The sequence below is a fragment of the Suncus etruscus genome, chromosome 1 (assembly GCF_024139225.1).
Source record: "Suncus etruscus isolate mSunEtr1 chromosome 1, mSunEtr1.pri.cur, whole genome shotgun sequence".
Classification (NCBI taxonomy): domain Eukaryota; kingdom Metazoa; phylum Chordata; class Mammalia; order Eulipotyphla; family Soricidae; genus Suncus; species Suncus etruscus.
Window position 1 is genome coordinate 26123035 of NC_064848.1, and position 21642 is coordinate 26144676.

General features: G+C 32.0%; 1 protein-coding gene across 1 annotated transcript; it reads right to left on the bottom strand.

The window, feature by feature from the left end:
• Positions 1–1165: 1165 nt before the first annotated feature.
• MYL1 (myosin light chain 1) lies at positions 1166–21316 on the bottom strand. The gene is made up of 6 exons (XM_049784261.1): positions 21203–21316; positions 10998–11025; positions 6659–6802; positions 4942–5115; positions 4373–4450; positions 1166–1194 (listed from the first exon to the last, which is right to left on the bottom strand). Exons 1-6 carry the CDS (start codon positions 21314–21316, stop codon positions 1166–1168), a joined length of 567 nt encoding a protein of 188 aa, XP_049640218.1.
• Positions 21317–21642: the final 326 nt, after the last annotated feature.

Sequence of the window (21642 nt, forward strand, 5' to 3'; positions counted from 1 at the left end):
GACATGACCCCCCAAACAATATAAAACTAAGTTAAAGATATTCAGTGAGAAAAAGCAAGGATTTAAGAAATTTTAAATGGGCCAGAGTGTCACTAGAAATTAACGAAATCAAACCACGTTCACAATGATTAATCCAAAACAAAAGAAACCATCCATCTTTAGACAGTTAACATTGAGATGCTATAAGATTCTCTATTCTCGATTTCACTTTTTAAACAACATGATTGTTATTATTATTAGTTTTCTATTATGCTAGCTGTGGTGATTTTCTTTATTAAAGTTTTGAAAAACACCAACTTGAATGTTTAACTATTGTTAAAATTATATTTTCATAAAGCAAGAATATAAAAACAAATGAGGCTTGAACATTCTAGACTGACCAAATTTATTAATTCATTATTTTTAAGGATGTTCAGTGACATGATAAAAAATAAAGAGCCATGCCTGAGTATGAGATTATCAGAATTTTATGTTATTTTGTCTGGAGCAGCAGGTTCTTGGTTCAAGTAGTATGAAGAAAATTCAAGGCAAAAGAAAGGTAAGAGACAAATAAAAATTCTGAAAGTCTTTCACTTTAGAACGGCTCATTTTTCCTCTGAGTGACAGAAAACAGATTTGGACAGTTTGTCATGGGTGATATTAAAATAACCTTCTAGCCAGTCTTCTTAAATGATGGTTGATCTGCAGAAATAAAGAAAATATGATTTAGAATTCATTACATATTTTCATAAGTTCTAGAAGAAATAATATGACATATAAAAATAATATAAAGCAAGCCAGCACTTCAAGGTAAGTAATTGCACTTATCAGTTAAAAGTGCTTAATTTTTGGTAGGATATTAAAGACCAGTTAACAAATTATTTTTGACAAATAATAAATTATTGTTAACAAATAACAAATTGTTAACAAATAGCAGGTTATTTAAAGAAGTTAAGTTTATACTTTACTAATATTATTTGTATCTAAAACAAACAACAGAATTTTTACATATAGGTGATTTAAAATACTCTACTTCTAAATAACATCTTAGGAAGTTCAGTTTCTTCTGGTTACTATAAATAACTATTAAGCATCATGTAAAGTAAGTCTATAAAATATAAGAAATACAATATTAAGCAAGCTTTATATAATACAAAAGAACAAATATATACCTTGAGAGCTTCATTTAGATAGACATGATATGCTTGACAAAAGCTGTAGGGATAATTCATGAAGAGTTTAGTTAGAAAAGAGTCCAATTTAAAAAATGCCATATAAGCTAGTTGGTGATTTCCTCCGTTTAATTTTTAGTTATTACATAAGACTTTATTTTTAAAAACTGTATATCCCACCTTTCCTAATACTTGAATATGGATTTCCCTCAATATTATAAATTAAATTCTTAAAGTAGTTAGACTCATTTATAGGCAGATGTTCATATATTGCATTTATATAGTTAACTGTCTCCCTGTCCCATAGTTCCTTGCTGCATGCATAGGAAAATACAAATTTAGGAATATAAAATATTTTTTACACAAATGGTACTTCTGTAAACATATTTGCATTTTCATTTTTAATTAATAATGTCCTGGATATATTATCAAAAGCATAAATATTAATATCCTTATATTTAAGGACAACATGTATATCAGCCTTGATTATCAAGAATATGTTATGTATTAAATGTCAATAGATAGAACATTGTTTAAATATTTGGCTATTGTGAACATAAAAATGAATAATGATATTATGCATACACATATTAGATATAATGCATAAATGATCATTTTAATACTGTGAAATATATTTACAGTCCTCATTTAGATTTGCCTTATAAGAACATTATCATCTTGTGGGGATTTTAATTACTTAAATTTCTACCTAAATTTATGAATGCATAAATTTAATTATTTCCTCACTCCTCAACTAAAAATATTTTCCACTTTTTGTAATATTGGACAATAAATTTATTAGAAAGTGCTAATTGATTAGAAAGTGTAGTGTTAATCTATACCTCTTTTACAATTCCCAAAGAATGTGAGAAGTATCTTGCATTTAAATATATTTATTTAATTTCATACAAATTGCTTTTCTTATTATTGAATAATGTTTCATTTCAATGTGGTAATCGTAGTCATTGAAATTTTTTTTTAAAAAATTGAAATGAGCTCTTTCTGATATAAACTGTATCCTTTTTCATTTTTTTCTTTTAACTCATTTTTTTGACTTTGTGAAGTTTTCTTGAGTTATAAAATATATGTGGCTGAATATATATCAAAATCTGTAATGCTTCCTGTTTTATAAATGATTTAAGGCTTTGGAACTTATGAAATCACTTTTTGTGGATTTTATACTTTTAAATTTTTACAATGAAGTAAATGAAATTCATTTTGGAATAAGAACTTAATTTGGGGGCTGGCGAGGTGGCGCTAGAGGTAAGGTGTCTGCCTTGCAAGCTCTAGCCAAGGAAAGATCACGACCGTGGTTCGATCCCCCGGCGTCCCATATGGTCCCCCCAAGCCAGGGGCAATTTCTAAGCGCTTAGCCAGGAGTAACCCCTGAGCATCAAACGGGTGTGGCCCCTCCAAAAAAACTTAATCTGATTTTACTTTCTAGTTGACAGTTATCATTATGCAAACTATGTTTACTAAATGATTTTATGTATGTATCTATGGAAAAGTGCAAATCATAGATTCCAGGAACAACTAAAGTGAAATCATTATTGTTACTATCCAGTGTTTTTTCATATTTTAAATTTTATTTTACTTTTACAACATAGTAGGCAATGATGAGAGCTACTCCCAAATAATAAGTATACTTAAACCTTTGAGCTATTTTTCTGGCACTGGACTTGTGTTTTAATATAAAGCATTGCTTGCTCAATATTACAAGTGCTCTTTCTTAGACAAGAAGGTTAATTTCATTAGTGAAAAAGTATGTTTGTCACATTGAAATAAAAGCACTCAATTGATATAATCTTATTTGTACTACAAATATTATTAATTTTTTATTTATTTACTACTTAATTTTTGTTTATTTTATTTATTTAAATACCATGATTATAAAGTTGTTCATAATTGAGTTTTAGTCTTTACCCATGAACATTTCCCACTATCAGTATCCCTGGTTTCCCTCCCACCCCCTTTTTAAAAATCATTTCCTTCCCTGCACTTTCCTTTTGTCTTGCTCAAGCCTCCTTTGCCATTTTTCTCCTTTCCCCATGTTCTTTTCTTCCTTGCTTCTCCTTTTTAATTTTTCCATTAAAATAAAGTCTTTTAATTTTATTTACCTTAGTTTTATTTATTTTGGCCTTTACAAGTCTACAATTACATCAAACATATACATAGATTTATTGAAATGTGGCTACACTAGGGTTCTTTCTGATACACAATAATAACATGATACATATTAGAAAAAGTAAATATATATTTATTTATTTATGTTTGCTTTGTGGGCCACACCCTGTGATGCTCAGGGGTTACTCCTGGCTATGCACTCAGAAATTACTCCTGGGTTGGGGAACCATATGCTACATCGGTGGAACTAACCAAGGTCTGTCCTAGATCCGCCCTGTGCAAGGCAAATGCCCTACCCCTGTGCTATCACTCCAGGCCCAAATTTATATATTTTATTAAGCAAGTTAATTTTGTATATTTTTGTATAATGCATTTCTTTCAAGGCAATCAGGGTTAAGCCACTATAAATTTAGTAGTTAAAATTTAATTGACATTAAAATAAATGAACAAGAATACTAGATAAGGAGACACACTAGACCATCTTGATGATTTGATCTTCATTAACTAACTAAACCTCTTTGGCCTTCAGTTTCCTTGTTTTATATTTGATTAGTATTTATAATAAATTAGTGTATTTTTAAGTCTCTACAACTTGTCATTTTGTTAAATTTTACTGTGATACAAGCCCTATTTATTAATTTATTTTTCCCAACCTCACTGATTTACAAGCTTACTCATAGCTCTGGGGACCATATGTAGTTCTGGTGTTCTGGAAGTTGAAGCTAGTTGGCTGCATTCAAGGCAACTGCCTTAACCCCTGGCCTATATCTCCAATTCCACAAGCCCTGTTCATTTAAAAAAAATGTTGTACAGCTGTAACAAAAAAATACATGTGAAAACACATTTTTAAACTATGAAACAATGTATGGGAGCTTCAAGATAGAATTGAAGATTTTTATATATCTCTAGAAATATGCCTACAGGACATATATATTTTAAAATTTCTTATGCACTTGATGGGTAATCATTATGTGTGTATATTAAATAAGGAAAGAAGAGTTATTTTTGGCTCCAAAGAAGTGCATCATTATGGGAGCAATTAAAGAGTAGCTGTAATTGTTAGAACCACTTGAAATTAATTGTGAAATTAACTGTACCTTCATAGTTAATGCACCCATTGGAGTCCTCTTGACCTGCCAACAGGGCTTCTACTTCTTCCTCTTTCATCTTTTCACCTATGGAAAAAAGTCTTTGTTCAAAAAAAGAAGGCTACTAAATACTAATTCCAGTGGCTACTTAGAGACTCCTAGATATTTGAACAAAACTCTTGGAGTATAGCTATTATGACCTTTATATTTCCATGACACTTTATATTTGTCAATACATTAATTTTGAATGAATGAGTAAAATTAATATTATTTCTGACAATCAGGGCTACATTCTACAATAATTGCATGTTTTCTTTCATTATTAATATATTGAATGACTATGTCTCCAGAATGAATATATTATTCCCCAATACCAACTGATCATGTCATTAGATTTGACTAGATTTTATTAGACTTGACTAGATTTGATCATGGTCATTCAATTTGACTACTAAAATATTTCCTTCCTATCCCTTTTAGGTTATAACAAATTTTCCTGAACCACAATTCTCCTAAATCTATTGTTATACTCATTGTACTTCTTATCTATTGAGTCCATTGAAATAATTTTTTATTACCCAGTGTGGCTAACACATGGCGAAGTTCAGCACCCATGACCGTGCCATTGCCTTCCTTATCAAAGACACGCAGACCCTCCACAAAGTCTTCATAGCCTCCCTGGTCCTTGTTGTTGGAAATAGCTTGCATCATAGGAAGAAATTGCTCAAATTCAATTTTCTTGGCATTCATCTCTGAAGGAATTTAAATTTGGAGAAGTTATTAAAGATAGCACTTTGATTAATTAGAAGATGGCAATGAAAAATAAGATTAGACTTAATACTTGTTATTTTATCCACTTTCCTGATTACTTATTTGTTGCATTAAATGAAAATATTTAGGCAAGAAAAATAATGTTTAAGCAAACTTCCAGAAAACTGATCTTGAAGTAGATGTACCTAAAGCCAACTTACTATCTTCTGCAATAGAGTAATGTCTCCAAAATACTTTTGGCTATCAGAAAAATAATATTATTTGCCCTCTTTTTCATTTTTTAAATGAAAAATATGAATAGTTCAAACACCTTGAAATTTTTTTAATCTAATATTTGTTATTTAGAGTCAGATTTTCTTTCTTTTTTTCTTTCTTTATTAGTTTTTGGGCCACACCTGGTGACGCTCAGGGGTTACTCCTGTCTATGCACTCAGAAATTACACCTGGCTCGGGGGACCATATAGGATGCTGGGGAGATAGAACAGCAGTCCATCCTAAGTCAGCCATGTGCAAGGCAAACCCTACTGCGCTCTGGCCCCGAGATTTTAAAAACAGTTATCTTTGTCATGAACCACTGGAATTTCTATTTTTACTTTATACTCACTCAATTTCTGAATTATTATTAATTATTAGCAATTAATAATTATTATCATATATTATTATTCTGTATTATCATTATTGCCACTCATGTAACTCACTGAATTTTGTTCCAAGATTTAATTTGGTGGAGTTAATGTAGCTTTTGACTTAGATTAAATGTTTTAATGTTTTTGAAATCAAGTATTCATAGCAAGATGTCATTCTGTCTGTTCTCAACCAAGATAATGGAATTTTTTTAAGAAGGCAGGAGGATTATGTTAAAAAAGATAGTGTATTGGGGCCGGAGCGTGGCGCAAGCGGTAGGGCTTCTACCTTGTACGCACTAACCTAGGATGAACCACAGTTTGATCCCCTGGCATCTCATATGGTCCCCCAAGCCAAGAGTTATTTCTGAGTGCATATCCAGGAGTTACCCCTGAGTGTCACTGGCTGTGGCCCCAAACAAAAACAAACAAAAAAGATAGTGTATGATTACTTTTCTGCTTTTGTCTTCTGTAGAAGTGCTCATTGCAGTTTACCAGAAGTATAATTTTATAACTATTTATAAGGTACATTATATCTTAAGCGTAATTACTATCTTTATCAAATTGTATTTTGTCTTTTAAAGTTCCAAAATATTCACATTTTATACTATCTAATTTAACTTTTGAATCCTAAACACTAGATCTAATGATGTTTGCATTAGAAATTATTTCCTTTTGTTAGCATGTCATCATTTTATCATGCTTTCAAATTTTTAGAGGAAGTTTAGCTTATTTTATATGGAAAATCTGAGACCATCTGGTCAAGTGGCACACTTAGTATCAAGAGCAAATTAAGCTTCATTATATGAAAATTATTTCTAATTAAACCTCACTAATTTTAAAGCATACATACACACATGATTTCCAAAATGTTCATATTCCTTGAAATATATGTGCATACCTTCATTGCTGGGGTTTCCCAGCACCTTCTTGACTTCTGCATTAGTGGGATTTGTACCCAGTGCCCGAAGGACATCACCAACCTGGCTTAAAGTGATCTTGCTTTCACCTGTTCTGTCAAACAGGAGAAATGCCTCCTTGAAATCTGAAAGAAGCAAGACGATTAGAATGGTTTTTCTTTTTACTTCAAACTTTTAAAGTAATCTCAATTTTATCAAAGATTTAGTTAAAAAGATTTTTTATAACTTTTGCCCACCATTTCACTTGCTATCTTTGGAATTTTTTCCAGATTAAACTTTGACCAATTGAAATTTCCTTTGTGAATATTTAAAATTAGCATTCTCAATTGCAATTCATGTTATTACTAATTAGGTAGTAAACCTAGTGAAAATCATGTCTGTGTTGAAAAATTTTAAGGTCTTGAGAAATCTTCAGAAAGATAATATTTAGATAATAATCTAGATAATATTAAGATAATAATTTAATAATAATAATTTAGATAATATTAATTTAGATAATATTAAGATAATAATTTAGAAAATTAGCAAAGTTGGTATGATTTAAAAAAATTCAGTTCTAGCTACATTATGTATTATCCACACTTATCAAATTATATGGCAATAATTTATCCTAAGGTACAATTATTAGGTTTTCCATGTAATGATTCTTTTCATAATAATTTTTTTCAGAGAGAGGTTCCCTAATGGTGATTGTAATTTGTATTCTATGATCAAACCTCTGGCTCCCCATACAAAAACCATATACTTCTTCAGTTTAAGCAATTGTCCATTCTTTTATTGGAGTAATTGTTCAAAGAAAGAACTTGGAAAGGTGATACAACTTCAAATTCTATAGTGATTTATTCCTTTCAATGTATGACTAGAAAATGTCAAGTAGGAGAAATATTTGAATCTATCACTATGACAATATCTTTGAACTTCACTCATTTTTTCTGATAATGCATATAATATTATGTTGCTAAATTTGTTTTAGAATGTAAGCATGCATTTTTAAATAGAAATTTTATGGAGTAAATTGTAGACATATACAGCTAACAGACATCACTGAAATACTCTAGTTTTCTCTAATATTAAGCTTACAAAGTTAAAACTTTTAAAATTATATCTCTACCAGGATAATTATATTAACAGAATTCTAATCAACACAAACTTCCCATTTATTCATGTACACATTTATATGTGTATGCAAGTAGTATATGTCTTAAAAGTGTTCTCCACATTATTGTAATAATTATGTCATAATATAGTGTTACAATAAGTCTTTTGCTTCTTTAAACTTTGTCTTTTTTTGAAACATAATTAAAAATATTTCCTGAGAGACAGAGACACAGAGGGACACAGGGTATAGGGTGCTACCATAGATTTAGTGGTCAGTAAAGTCATTATACTAGAAACTTTTATTAAATAAAAATTTCTGGAGAATCTAAAAATATTGATGGCAAGTTGTTGTAGTTAAAAAGTAACAACACTCAAAAACTACTTATGAATAAACTGGCAGAGGTAAAGCATTATTTTTAGGTCATTAGTGATATTAAATCAAAAGATGCTGTTTAGATTATTGTGCAAATGACTCTACCTTATTGTCTTCATCTTATCCAAGACTACACTAAGCATATCCATAATCAAGTGTATACATTATTGTTCTTTGATAAAATTATTCTTATGTATGAAAAACATGCAGGAATTGTGTGGTCATTAGTCAATATTATTTTTTATAGTTCTAGTGGACATGTGAAACTGAACTATTCTTGTTACTGGCCCAGGCTTTCATGCACAGATTACTCAAAGGGCTCTCTATTACTCTGGTCAGAAATAGCATTTTATGGGCTGTAATAGAATAGCTCTGACATTAACCCTTTTGCTGATGTAAATACCAAGGGTAGAAATATATTTCTTTTTATAATCCATATTTTGAAGCTTTGACAGCTCTTCAGGAGAATTTAGAATACAGGTTAACAAGCTATTGAATAGGGGCTAGTATATATATTTTTTCAAAATATAATAAGTGGGATAAGCTGTATCTGTTTATACATTGTTTAGTGCTATTTTCATATCTCAGTAGTAGCTGAGTTATATATAATGAGTCTGTACTCAGTGAAGATTAATACATTTACTTTTTTGCTGATATAAAATGTCAGTTGTTGTCTCGAACAACAAGGTTCTAGAACTTTTTGTGATGACCAAGACATTCTGTATCTGTATGCCCAAAAAGGTAGTTTCTAATCTGTGACTCTTGGGTACTACAATAAGACTAATGCAACTTCAAAAATGGATGTTAATGTATGTTTTATTTAAATTAAAGTTTATACTTAAAAAGCTACTTGTGGGTAGATTTAACTCCACTAGACAGCAAAGAACTTATACCTTAAGTAAATCATGGTGCCTAAATTAAAAATGGGGTGAAGGGATACTTCCTTATAATAGGAAATGCACACACTAGTTTTCTAGTCATTTTTATTTTTTTTCCAAACCTTTGGTACCTTTAAATAGAGCAAACATGAGCAAGCAAATAAGTAAAGAAGCAAACAAAGGAAGTCTTTAATCATTTATGAAATCATAGGTTTCAATTTAATTTTAAAAACTTACATTTGTTTGCCTTTTATGAGAAAACCAGTCCATGATACAAATGTTTACTGAAATGTTTCTATATCTAATAGAATAACAGATTTAATAATCCATAGTTATTTTGTTCCTGCTAAGAAATTTAAGTCTTCCTGCTTCATCCTATCACAATTTGGCAAAGTGACACTATACATCAGGTATCTGAAATATATACAGCAGATATTAGTAGCTGAACATGATTCAGCATCACTAGTTAATAATGCATTAAAATTCATCCAGAGTACTGTATAATGGGTAGGCATTTGCTTTGCACTCAGCCAATCTGGATTTGATCTCTGGCATATGACCATATGGTCCCCTGAGCACTACCAGGAGTAATCCCTCAGTGCAGAGCCAGGAGTAACCCCTGAGCACAGGCAGATGTGGCCCCCAAATGAAAAAAAAAAAGCATTAAAATCAAACAAATAGTGAAATCATCAACTGTTTTTTTAAAAAAAAATAGCCCTCTAAGCATAGCTCTAAGTAAGTCATCAAATCATATCACTTATTTACATGAGGCCATCAATCATGATGCAAATAATTATGAGTATGTACTACTTGAAAGTACCATTTTTACTTAGCTGATGTTCAAACATGATAATCAGACATTGAAATAGACAGAAAATGTAGAATCCTTTTGGAAAGAAGATGAGGTATTTAAATATGCCCTTATTAATAATGTCTTATATGACTTATATGCACTTATTTATATGCTTTATAATTTATACATTACTTATAATAACACATGTAATATATAAATATACAATATATAAATATGTACTATGACCAATATGCTAAATTAATATATCTTTTGTCCTGCTCTTTTACAAACATATTAATCTATTTATTTGAAAATATGAAAATTTCCAATAAACATTATCTTCTATATTTTTTTAATGAAGCAAACAAGATCCTAGGGCATGAGAATTTTTGGATCCAGATTTCCCAAAAAGAAAAACTTGAAGTGTTAGGTCAACTATTAACATCTCTGAACTCTTAAAGGTTTTATGTTTTCTAGTTAGCAACTCTTTTAATGCAAGATATTTAAAGAAATTTTAATAAAAAATTAAAAAATTCTTATAATTTTAACTAATACTAGATTTGGACCTTATTATTAATTCTTCTGATCTTTAAGCAAACTCTAATGCCTCTGTGGGAAATTATAATGTATGCCTAATGATAGATGAGGAAAGGCTAGTTATCTTTCTATTGTATTAAGATAAGCTATATTTTTTTTTCTCTCAGTTTAATTTTACTCACATCCACTTTCTTCATTTCTCTTACTATGCTGCTCTATGAAATGATGCAGATTTGGTGACAAGGCAGTGTTATAATCAGTGATCCTTTCCAAAAATTAATAACTTAGACTTACCAAATTCTTTTTGGGGGGATTTAATAAACAAATTAGTCACTCATGTCATATCTTCTACCTATTTGTTATTACCTTCAGAATCAAATTGTTTTATTTAGCCATCAGTGAATATAAAGATGCATTTTGTGTTGTTTAAATTTTTTATGCTTAAACATTTGATTACTGATCGTAAGCAAGGAGTTCAGGCTGAGATGATTTATATTTAGAGTGGTTGAGAGTATTTTATATTTAGAGTGGCAATACCAGTGGGGATAATTAGAAAGAGCTGATCTCTTCTCAAGGGAGCTGGTTTTCTCACATGCCATCTTTATGAGTGTACACATAACAACTGTATCTTTTAAACTTACCATCCTGCTGTTCCTTAGAGAACTCGATCTGTTAGAAAGAAATTAACCACAAAAATATTTTAACCAAACATAAATGCCCTGATTTTTAATGTATCCAAGCTCATTCCCTGAGTAATCTTCAAAGTAAGCTTCAAAAGTTAGCCTACTTTTCTGAATTCAGGCATAGCTTGGACACCAATAGGTTGAACCATGCAGTGGCATGCCTTGGAGATAAGTGGGTATTTTTTGTTTTTGTTTTTGTTTTTACTTACCAGCAATCTGGTCAGCACTGAAGGACTGCAGAAACAAGAAAGAGGAAGAAAGAAACAACTAGTATTTTTTCAAATGCAATGACAGAAGATTGATTTTACTCTGTTCCTGTTTTTTTTTTTTTTTGAAGTAATATAGGAGTCATAGAACAAGAATGTTGCCTAAGAAACACTTTTGGATCTGGGAAAATAGAAAGCTATAGCAAAAGATAGGTATGGGACTTCTCTTTGTATAAACAATGATTTAACAAATGCTAACTCAAATATTTTATGAATGATTCATTTAAAATATGTAGAGTAGAACTACATTGCATTTAAGAACTATAGACTCGTCAACTTACTATCAAGCTTAATATTCCTTTTGTTTAACCAGTACATTTTTGCCCTATGCTTTGAAAGTCATTTCTTTAGTTTTCGCTCTCATATCATCTTAATGCTTTTAAGGCAGAGTATTTTTCAAGATTTGCAGGTTACCTCCTCTAATTTTAGCTATGATCAACCTAGTATGATAGAGCTAAATTTGGTGAAGCATAAAGTATTTTTTTGGGTTATATGATTAATTTTTATAGTTGGCAGAGTAGTTGTAATTAATACCTTCTATCTGCAACCCACCTCAAAAAAATAAAAAGAGACACTTAGAAAAACTTTTTCTTATTCTTTCTATTCTTTTCCCCTTCTCAATATAATCATAGCCACTCTGATAAATATAAAATAATTTCTCATAGGACCCACCATGATGGAGCTGCAGAGTTGCAAGACAGCGGCGAAGCTGGAGAGCTGAGGGCTGTGGCTGTCCCTGAGAGTGGGCCTCCCAGCCAAGGCTACCTTTTATTTCTGGGGGATCTGTGATCTCACAGCTAGCATAAGGTTTCAGAAGGAAATGGCCACTCCCCTAGAGAGTTCTTTAGCTTTCTTAGGGCACAGAGTAAGGGATCTGCACTCTGAAGACTATTTTTAGGAAACCAGAACCTAGGAGTAGACAGCCATAGTGTGATCGAAGCCTATTTTGTACTTTTACTTTTATGGTCTTTAACCCTGAAATAGTCTCTTGGAGTGTCCTTGTTCCCCTATAGATGAGCCTAGAGTTTTCCTAATGGTTCTGGCTATTCCTAATATGGGCTTTTCATAAGTTATGAACTTTTCAAACATCAAAGGAACACGTTTTATATTAATGGAACTACTTTGTGGAACTGGTTTGGAATTTCAAATGACATCTGCTAGAGAAGGAACATCCTTGGAAGCAAAATTGAGAGAACTTTAAAAGGGTCACAGGTTTTGTAATGCATGTTTTTTTAATGATTTATGTAAGTGACAATCCAGTGTGGTCTTGAATCTTGGACTAAAGATTACTCTGGCAAAATTGTATTCTCAGAACTCTGCACTTTATCTGAAACACAAATGATTATCTCTGTTTTCATTATATTTTGTTAGTTGGTATTTTTTCTCCCTTCTTATATTATTTGAATGTGTCAAGTTCTAAGATGAAAGGAAGATAGATAATTTTGTTTTTTTTTCTATCATTTTAAACCTAGACTTTTAAAATTAAATGATTTTGAGTTTTTTAAAAATTAATTCTGGTTCTGTCTCATGAAACTTACTATGCTTGTTTCCACACTGAGAACAGAAAGATTCTAAGCAGAGGTTGTGAAATTCAAAATTGTGGTTTAGCATTTTAAAACCATCTAAAGAATGGCATAGTAATGAGTTTTCTTGGCAGTTTGCCTTCAAGTAGGGGCAATGTCCTCCATAAAACAGTATTTTAGTACTTCAAAGTGATACTGCTAAAAATTAAGTCCTCTGTTGCCCACAAAAACTTGAACATGTTTATGAGTTTCTACATATTTCAAGCAGTTCACAGTTATTAAGTATGCTGGAGAAATTTAAACTGAGGTAATTTCAATACCTTTTTAAGGGAATGGCCACAAAAACATGCTTGACAAATGTAGATCTTGTAGCCTTCTCTGAAGTTATATGGGAAGAAATCAATATTAAAATATGTGAAGTTTGCAAGTAGTGAAGATAATAATCTCATAGTCTTGAATCTCAAAAGGAAGATTTGAAATACAGTTTAAATATTATCAGTAACTATGTAAGCAATTATTCACAAATAAATTTATATTTTGAAAAGTCTGATAATTTGTTGTTGATAGTTTGTTCATCATTTAATTACAGTCATACAATATATAACAACCTTCACCAGTAAGCATTTCTTACTACCAAAGTTAACTATTTCCTTCTCACCATCACTGATGCTTTCTTTCTTCTCACCACCTTCTCCTTCTTGCCTCCAGGGCAGGCATTTTACTTCTCTCTCTCTTTTCATTTTTGACATGTGGTTTGCACTACTTCTAATGACGGTTTGCCATGAACGTCCCTTTCATATTAGACCCTTCTCAACTCTAATTGTACTCTCTGCTCTTTGTGGCAAGCTTCCTATTGTGGACTGGTCCTCCTAACCCTCCTCTCTATTGTCTCTGGATATTATAACTGCATTATCTTTTATTTTCCTTACATTGCATAAGTGAGTGAGATTATTCTATGTTTATTCCTCTTTCTCTGACTCATTTCACTTAGAATAATTTCTATGTCCATCCATGTATGAACAAATTTTCTGACTTAATCTTTCCTAACAGCTGCATAATATTTCATTGTTTAGATACAACACAGTTTCTTTAGCCACTCATCTATTGTTGGTCATCTGGGTTGCTTCCAGATTCTGGCTATTGTAAATAGTGCTGTTCTGAACATAGGGATTTTCATTAAAAATCTTATGCATTCTTTCATTAAATACTTCTCTTATCTGGGTTATTATTACTCAAACATAAAATATTATTTATATGGTTTATTATGATTTGTGAATCATATTATTGTGAATTTGTAAGTGGAATCTACCTTTTTTTTTTTTTTTTTTGGTTTTTGGTCACACCTGGTGCTTACCAAGGATTACTCCTGGCTCTGCACTCAGAAATCACCCTGTCAGGCTCGGGGGACCATATGGGATGCTAGGGATTCAAACCACTGTCTGTCCTGTGTCAGCTGTGTGCAAGGCAGATGCCCTACTGCAGTGCTATCTCTCCAGCCCCAAGAATCAACTTAATTTTTTAAAAAATAGAATGAAAGGGTGTCTAGAATTTCAACATGTAACATGTTATGATAATTTAGATCAAGAGAAGTTAAGAAAAATATGATTTTATACAATGTGCTCAATTAAATTTGAGTGCTAATCCTCCAGCCAGGCATAAAATTCCCTTTTATGAACAATTTTACTTGCTACAATAGAATTAGAAAATAATATAAATTTATTTAAGAAAATTTTTCTTTTCTGACTTCAACTCTGTAGTATTAATTTATCACTAAAAGAGCAAGGATTTATCGCAGTATAATTAAAAATTATCTAATTTAGCAAAAGCCTAATTACTACACATGTATTGCAACTTTTGCCATACAAATTCTAATTTGAGGTGAGAACTGTAAAATTTGATGTAGAAATAAACTACAGTAAACCTCCCTCCCTCCCTGCCTCCCTGCCTCCCTGCCTCCCTCCCTCCCTCCCTCCCTCCCTCCCTCCCTTCCTTCCTTCCTTCCTTCCTTCCTTCCTTCCTTCCTTCCTTCCTTCCTTCCTTCCTTCCTTCCTTCCTTCCTTCCTTCCTTCCTTCCTCCCTCCCTCCCTCCCTTCCTTCCTTCCTCCCTTCCTCTTTTTCTCCCATCCTCCCTTCCTCCCTCTCTCCCTTCCTTCCTCCCTCCCTTCCTTCTTCCCTTCCTCCCATCTTTCCTTCCTTCCTCCCTCACTTCCTTCCTTCCCTCCTTCCTTCCTCCCCTCCTTCTTTCCTTCCCTCCTTCCCTCCTTCCCTCCTTCCTTCCTTCCTTCATTCATTCCTTCCCTCTTTCCTTCCTTCCTTCCTTCCTTCCTTCCTTCCTTCCTTTCTTCCTTCCCTCTTTACTTCCTTATTTCCTTCCTTCTCTTTTTCCTTCCTTCCTTCTTTTCCTTTTCCTTTTCCTTCCTTCCTTCCTTCCTTCCTTCCTTCCTTCCTTCCTTCCTTCCTTCCTTCCTTGCTTCCTTCCTTCCTTCCTTCCTTCCTTCCTTCCTTCCTTCCTTCCTTCCTTCCTTCCTTCCTTCCTTCCTTCCTTCCTTCCTTCCTTCCTTCCTTCCTTCCTTCCTTCCTTCCTTCCTTCCTTCCTTCCTTCCTTCCTTCCCTTTTTCCTTCCTCCCTCTCTCCCTCCCTCCCTCTAACCTTGTGATATTTGAGGCTATTCTTGGCTTTCTGCTCATGGGTCAGTCTTGGCAAAACTATAAGGACTATATATATCCCAGGGGTAGAGCTAGGATTCATCACATTAATTGCTTTAATCCTAACACTCTCTCTGACTTTAGAGACCTTATATTCACATTGAAACTTCTTTATAGTGAGATAACTATGAAAAGAAGTAAAGATACCTGGCATCAGCAGACTAAATATGATCTTTTCCACAATGTTCATGAGTCAGGTAGTACTTAGTGTTCAGTAATTATGAAATAACTTCTGAAGACATCTTGCCAGGAAATTCATTTGCTATACTAAAATGTTGAGAAACCAACTTTGGCATTGTGACTTTGTGTCTCCATTTGGCATTGTGACTTTATGACTCCATGTCATAGAAAGATTTTGCTATCTTAAGTGCTATTCACTATTAATTGGTGAGCATAGCTATCCTACTCCAAAGTTAATCTTACTTTGAAAAGACAATGTAGTTACAGGATTCAAAATGTAATTTTTTGAGTTTGGAATGTCCTTCAATATTTTCCTAGTATATCTGCTGTTCACTTATTTTACAGTCTAGATGTTTGCATGAGGAAGCTTCCCAATGAATTAATATTGCAAATGGATGACATTATAGCTGTATTTAAAGCTAAGATGTATTTATTATTGGCACTAGAGAGATAGCATTGCCAACTGGAAAAGTTTGATCTCTGGCATTACAAATTACTCTGAATACCACCAAATATGACCTCTGAACACAGAGCATGAAATTAGCCCTGAGCACAGTTGTATATGTCCCTAAACAAATAAACAAACATCCTGTTTTTAGAAATTAAGTCACTACATTTAAGGGGATTACAAATATATTGAAGCCGTTCATTTTTTCTGGCTTTATTGAGATATTCAATATATAGAATATGTTGTTTTGATACACATATTTCAAACTAATGGTCACAATAATTTTAATCACTTTACATATTAACTAATTTATTGTAAGAAATTTTCTTTATTAATATAAACTAGTTTGTAATACTGATGTATCTTAATTTCCAGTTATACCCAAAGATATTCAAGGCTTACACCTTTTTCTTCACTCAGGAATCACATTTGGCAGTGCTTGGGGGAGCAGGTGGGATGCTGGGGATCGAACAAAGGTCAGCTGCATGAAAGACATGAAAGCACTCAGCCCACTGTGTTAATTCTTCCACTCTACTGTATGGATCTTAAGGATACAATTTTATACTTTGTCAAAGCCCATGTTACCATATTATATAACCACCACTAAAGTACAGATATCTCTTCATATTGGTAAGAAGTTTTAATGTTAATGTTTCTAACAGCCTTCAAGAAATATGCAATGTGGGCAACTATTTGATCTCAGATTTTCTAATGTACTAAGTGCTCAACGTGTTGTATATTGGAATCTTATAATTTATTCATTTTATAAATAAAATAAGTAGTCTTAAACTACCTTCAACCATTTATTCTACCTATAACTGTCCCTGGTTACTAATTAATCATAAAAGCAAACAAAATTATTCTAAGTTTATTCTATAACTTTTTTTTTACAAGTCACTGGAGCAAAGTAACAAGGAATCATTCCATTATAATAGTTGACCTTCTGTCATAAAAAATATGCCCAGACTGTCAGCAACAATTCAAGGCCAGGGAAAATAGTAGAGCACAAAACAGTAGTAACAGCCCAGCTCAAATTTCTGGGTAATCTTATCCTAAAATATACGTGACACCTTCTCTACTGACTTCTTCAGTTCTATACAGAGCAACATACAACCACTTTCTTCTCAAATCTGTAAGAGAAAAATACAAACTATTTTATAGATTCCTCAAAACAGCTGCTTACTCCTTGTTAACAAAAGGTACTTTAGGATATAATTAACACAGTTGGCTCTGATTTGTCAAATTCAGATTAATCCTAACTCACTTACTAGTTGTTTCATCATGGCCATCACTCAGAATCTCATTGGTTTATTTTTTTTCTTTAAATATCAGCCTAAAATATCCAGTGTAATATTTGAAGAATTAAAGAAAATAAAATGGAACAGTGTTAATTCACAATGACTATAGAATAGTACAATATAAGGAATAAAGTAATTCCAAACCCTTTTTCATGATAGGACCTCATTTGACTTTAAAGATGGTTGATTTTGTGGCAGAGGAAAAAAGACATTTATAGATTAACATGAACAATCTTATATCTGGACCAGAACCAAGCATGTAATGTAATGTAGAAATAAGAATTTTTCTTCACTGAGAACCCAGAAATAAATCTATGTATCTACTGTGAAAGGGAGATTTCCATTTACTCATTAAGTTGAAATTTTAAATATTGCCCCTCACCCAATAAGAAGATTCTAAATTTATTTTTGCTGTGGGATTAGTTATCTGCTGAACTTTTGTCATTGCATTTTTTTCTTTAAGGGTCACACCCGGCGATGCTCAGGGCCTATTCCTGGTTTTATGCTGCTCTTAGCTCCAGAAATCATTCCTGGCAGGCTTGGGGGACCATATGAGATACCGGTTCAAACCCAGGTTGGTTGTGTGCAACGCAAATGCCCTACTGCCGTGCTATAGCTATGACAAAATTTACCAATATTTTGAATGTCAACAGCTTTCAGGGAAGACCAGATTGAGTAAAAAAGTACAAATGTGAAATGTAAGTAGCATAAATTAAAGTTAGATATGATCAAAGTCATGCATCATACAAAAAAGTCACACAATACAGTTTAAAATCTAGGCACAGTGCTATCTTATTATTTAGTTTACTTTGTTATTTCATTTGGTTTCAGTCTGAAGGAACAAGTCAATTCTTCAATTTGTACTTGCAAATTTATGATGGATTTTAATTCCTACACTTGAGAATTTGGTAGGAAATATTTCACATCATTGTTTGAGGTAGCAAATCAATTAAAAGATGCTTAGAACTGTCCACTCTATAAGTTATCAGTGATATTTGGTTTTGGAGAGGATACTCATGAAATTCACTACGACAATATCCCTTACCTCAGAAGATATAATGTCAGAATAACTGAAAACATATTCTAAACAAGTAACCTAATCAGAAAATTGGATTTGAAAGCATATTTAGGAACTGATAAAACAAATGCATAACATCCAAGATTCAAAAGTAATAGGCTGACAAATATATTTCCACTTAACAGAATGTATGATAAACATAGGCATTGCATAAACAGTATAGATGAATTAAATATTATCATTACTATGTCTATACAAAGTCAGTTAGACATAAACTTTAATAGATCTCAAAGTCTAAAGGACAGCTAGCATTCTTATCGTATTTGACTTATGAAAGTTTAAAATCAAATTAAGATTTGTTCTTTATTAAATTTTCATGAAGTTAAATAACATATATAGAAGCTCTATTAATTTCTTTAAACTTCATTTTCTCTGCTTGAAAAAATTTATAACTTATGAGGTAATATAGGTAGAGACATTAAGTTTCATAAGATAAAACAAAAGCATCATAATATACATGTTATAATAGTCATTTTAATTAGCCTTGTTACCTACATGGATAAAATTAAAATTCACAAAGTTTTAAAATTATATCACATTATTTTTCTCTGTTATAATACTTTTAAATATACTCTGATCTTGTTAATGAATACAAATTATTGAAGGCATTTCAATCCTTTTAAAAATATGCTAGTTCAATCCTATATTTTCTCATTCTATTAAAAATGAGCTTTGTGAATTCAAGTTAAAAGTTAGTTTCTTCTTTATCCTTATGTATTTAGGTACCAACTTACTCATTTTGTGTCCCTTACTAGAATCCTTCATATTTCTAGTTCTGTAATTAAATGGTGAAATTGAAGCATAAACTTTCTGTCCAGTGTCTCTAGGAGCTTTTCCTACTTCTGCTTATTCTAATTATACTAGATTAACTCAACACACATAAGGATAAATGTCAAAGTTAAGAAAAGCACACTGCCTTTATTGACAGTAAACAAAGAATAATTTTAATTTCTGGATTCATTCTTGGACTATTTAATTTTTCTTACACTGTTTCTTGGGGAAGAATATGCATACATATTTTCATTACTGTGCTTCTTCTCTTCTTAAGTCAATAAGGCATTTCCCCGTCTTTCCAGATGCTTGCAATCTCAGACACAAAAATAAAACACAACGTATAAAGAAGAATAGTTTCAACACTGAATTACATCTAGTGTTAGAATAGATCAGAAAATTAAAGAATAGGGACAACTGAAATAATTGTAGCATCTGTTACAACAGTCTTTATAGTGTAGTCAATGTGAAACTATGAAGATATACTAATTTCTAACTCGTGATTGGATACTAAAATTTTGATTTCCTCTATCACATAGAGTCCTTATATATAAAAACATTTATTTAAAGAAATCTACTAACATGTGTTTCTCCTCTAAAACTGAAGAATAGTTTTAAACAAGTATTTAGCTTCTATGATCAAATTTCTCAAATATGACTTTATATTTATGATAAAATTTTGTAATATACTACTCTGAAACATAATTTCATGCTTATCCAAAATGTTTTTAATTGTGATTTATTTACCCTCCATGAAAATATCTAAAAGTGATCTAATTTAATATTTATGTCCAGAATATTAAAATACTGTGGTCAGATCATTATAGTAATTAAATTGTCTACTTTTCACATGCTTTCATTGCAAGGAAATGATGTTAGAATAATTCAGATTTAACATGTGCAGAACTTTTTGCTTAAGCAAAAAAAGATATCTCCATAGAAATTTTCACCCTTTAATTTCCATATAAGGAAGATTTCTTAGACCATGATTTTCAAATTGTTCTTTATATTAATGAGAGCTTAGAAAATGAGGGGAAAGTGCACATCTGATGGTTCACATCATTGAAGATAACCACTGTACCTTTATATAAAATCATATAATTTTCACTAGTGCATCATTTTAATCACAGCAAAGTGTTAACACAAACATCATTCACATGCTCACTTCAAATCAATATGCAAGAGCACAAAAACTAAAAGCCGCAAATCAACAAGTTTGGTAGTATTTGAGAAGGGTCTTAATTTCATTTAGAAGCAGCGCACACACTCTGAATTAACTACTGCACATAAGTAAACAAGATGACAGTTATAGTCACTGAAACAATTGAACACATAATTGTACTGATATCTCACCTAGTGTTATCCTAGATTTTGTTACATAAAATTGAAGAGGCTTTCAGCTGAAATATAAGCAGCTGTCAAGTAAAGTACAATCAGGACAACTGGGTCGTCAGCTGTTTTGAAACCTTGGAAACGAGTTAGGGCTAAAACTGTCCTTTGGATGCAGCTTTAAGATAAGGTTTCCACATATAATTTATTTAAAACAAGCCATTATGGATTTAATTATTTGTAAGACATTTTTTATTCTGATGTACTTTGCATATATGCAATAGCTTTTTGACGGTAGAAGAGGAAACTGATATTAGAGAGTAAGTGGAGCAATGAGCAAATACAGGTCCCACATACATGATCATATTCACAATCATTTTGCTGAAGTGATGTTTACAATTTCCTTTTAACCAAGGTTCTAGTCTCAAATTAACCAATTTTTTTTGGTAGTAAGATTTCTCGTTTTTCCAAACGAAAAAAAAAAATCTATCCGTCTGCAAGTTCCTAGAGTTCCCTTACTGTTGAAAGGTGTTTCAGTGACCAAACAATTCACCCGTTTCATTACCTTAATGGCAGAGAGGTCAATTTTTTCTTCTTTGGGTTTGGCTGGGGCGGGGGCAGGAGCCGGGGCTGGGGCAGGAGCAGCAGCAGGTTTCTTCACGTCCTTCTTTGGTGCCATTTTTGTTTTAAAAGGATGGGTTAAAAAAAGAAGAGCACCTCCTAAAAGAACCTGTCAAAATGATTCTTGGAAGAGGAGTGCTGTCGGTTGATCAAGAGCCCAGAGTCTTGAAGGTGGGTCCAGAGTCTTACATGGTATAAGGGCATGCATATATATTTCACTTAGTGCCTAATAGAATCTTGACACATGCGGCTGGATTGGACAGTTCGCTAGGCAAGGGGGATGGCATTCCGGCTCAGACTATAAATGGAATCTAAAGGGTCAGGGCTTCATTAATTTTTTTAAACGCCTCTTGCTTTTTTTTTTTTTTTTCAACCTCCATATAT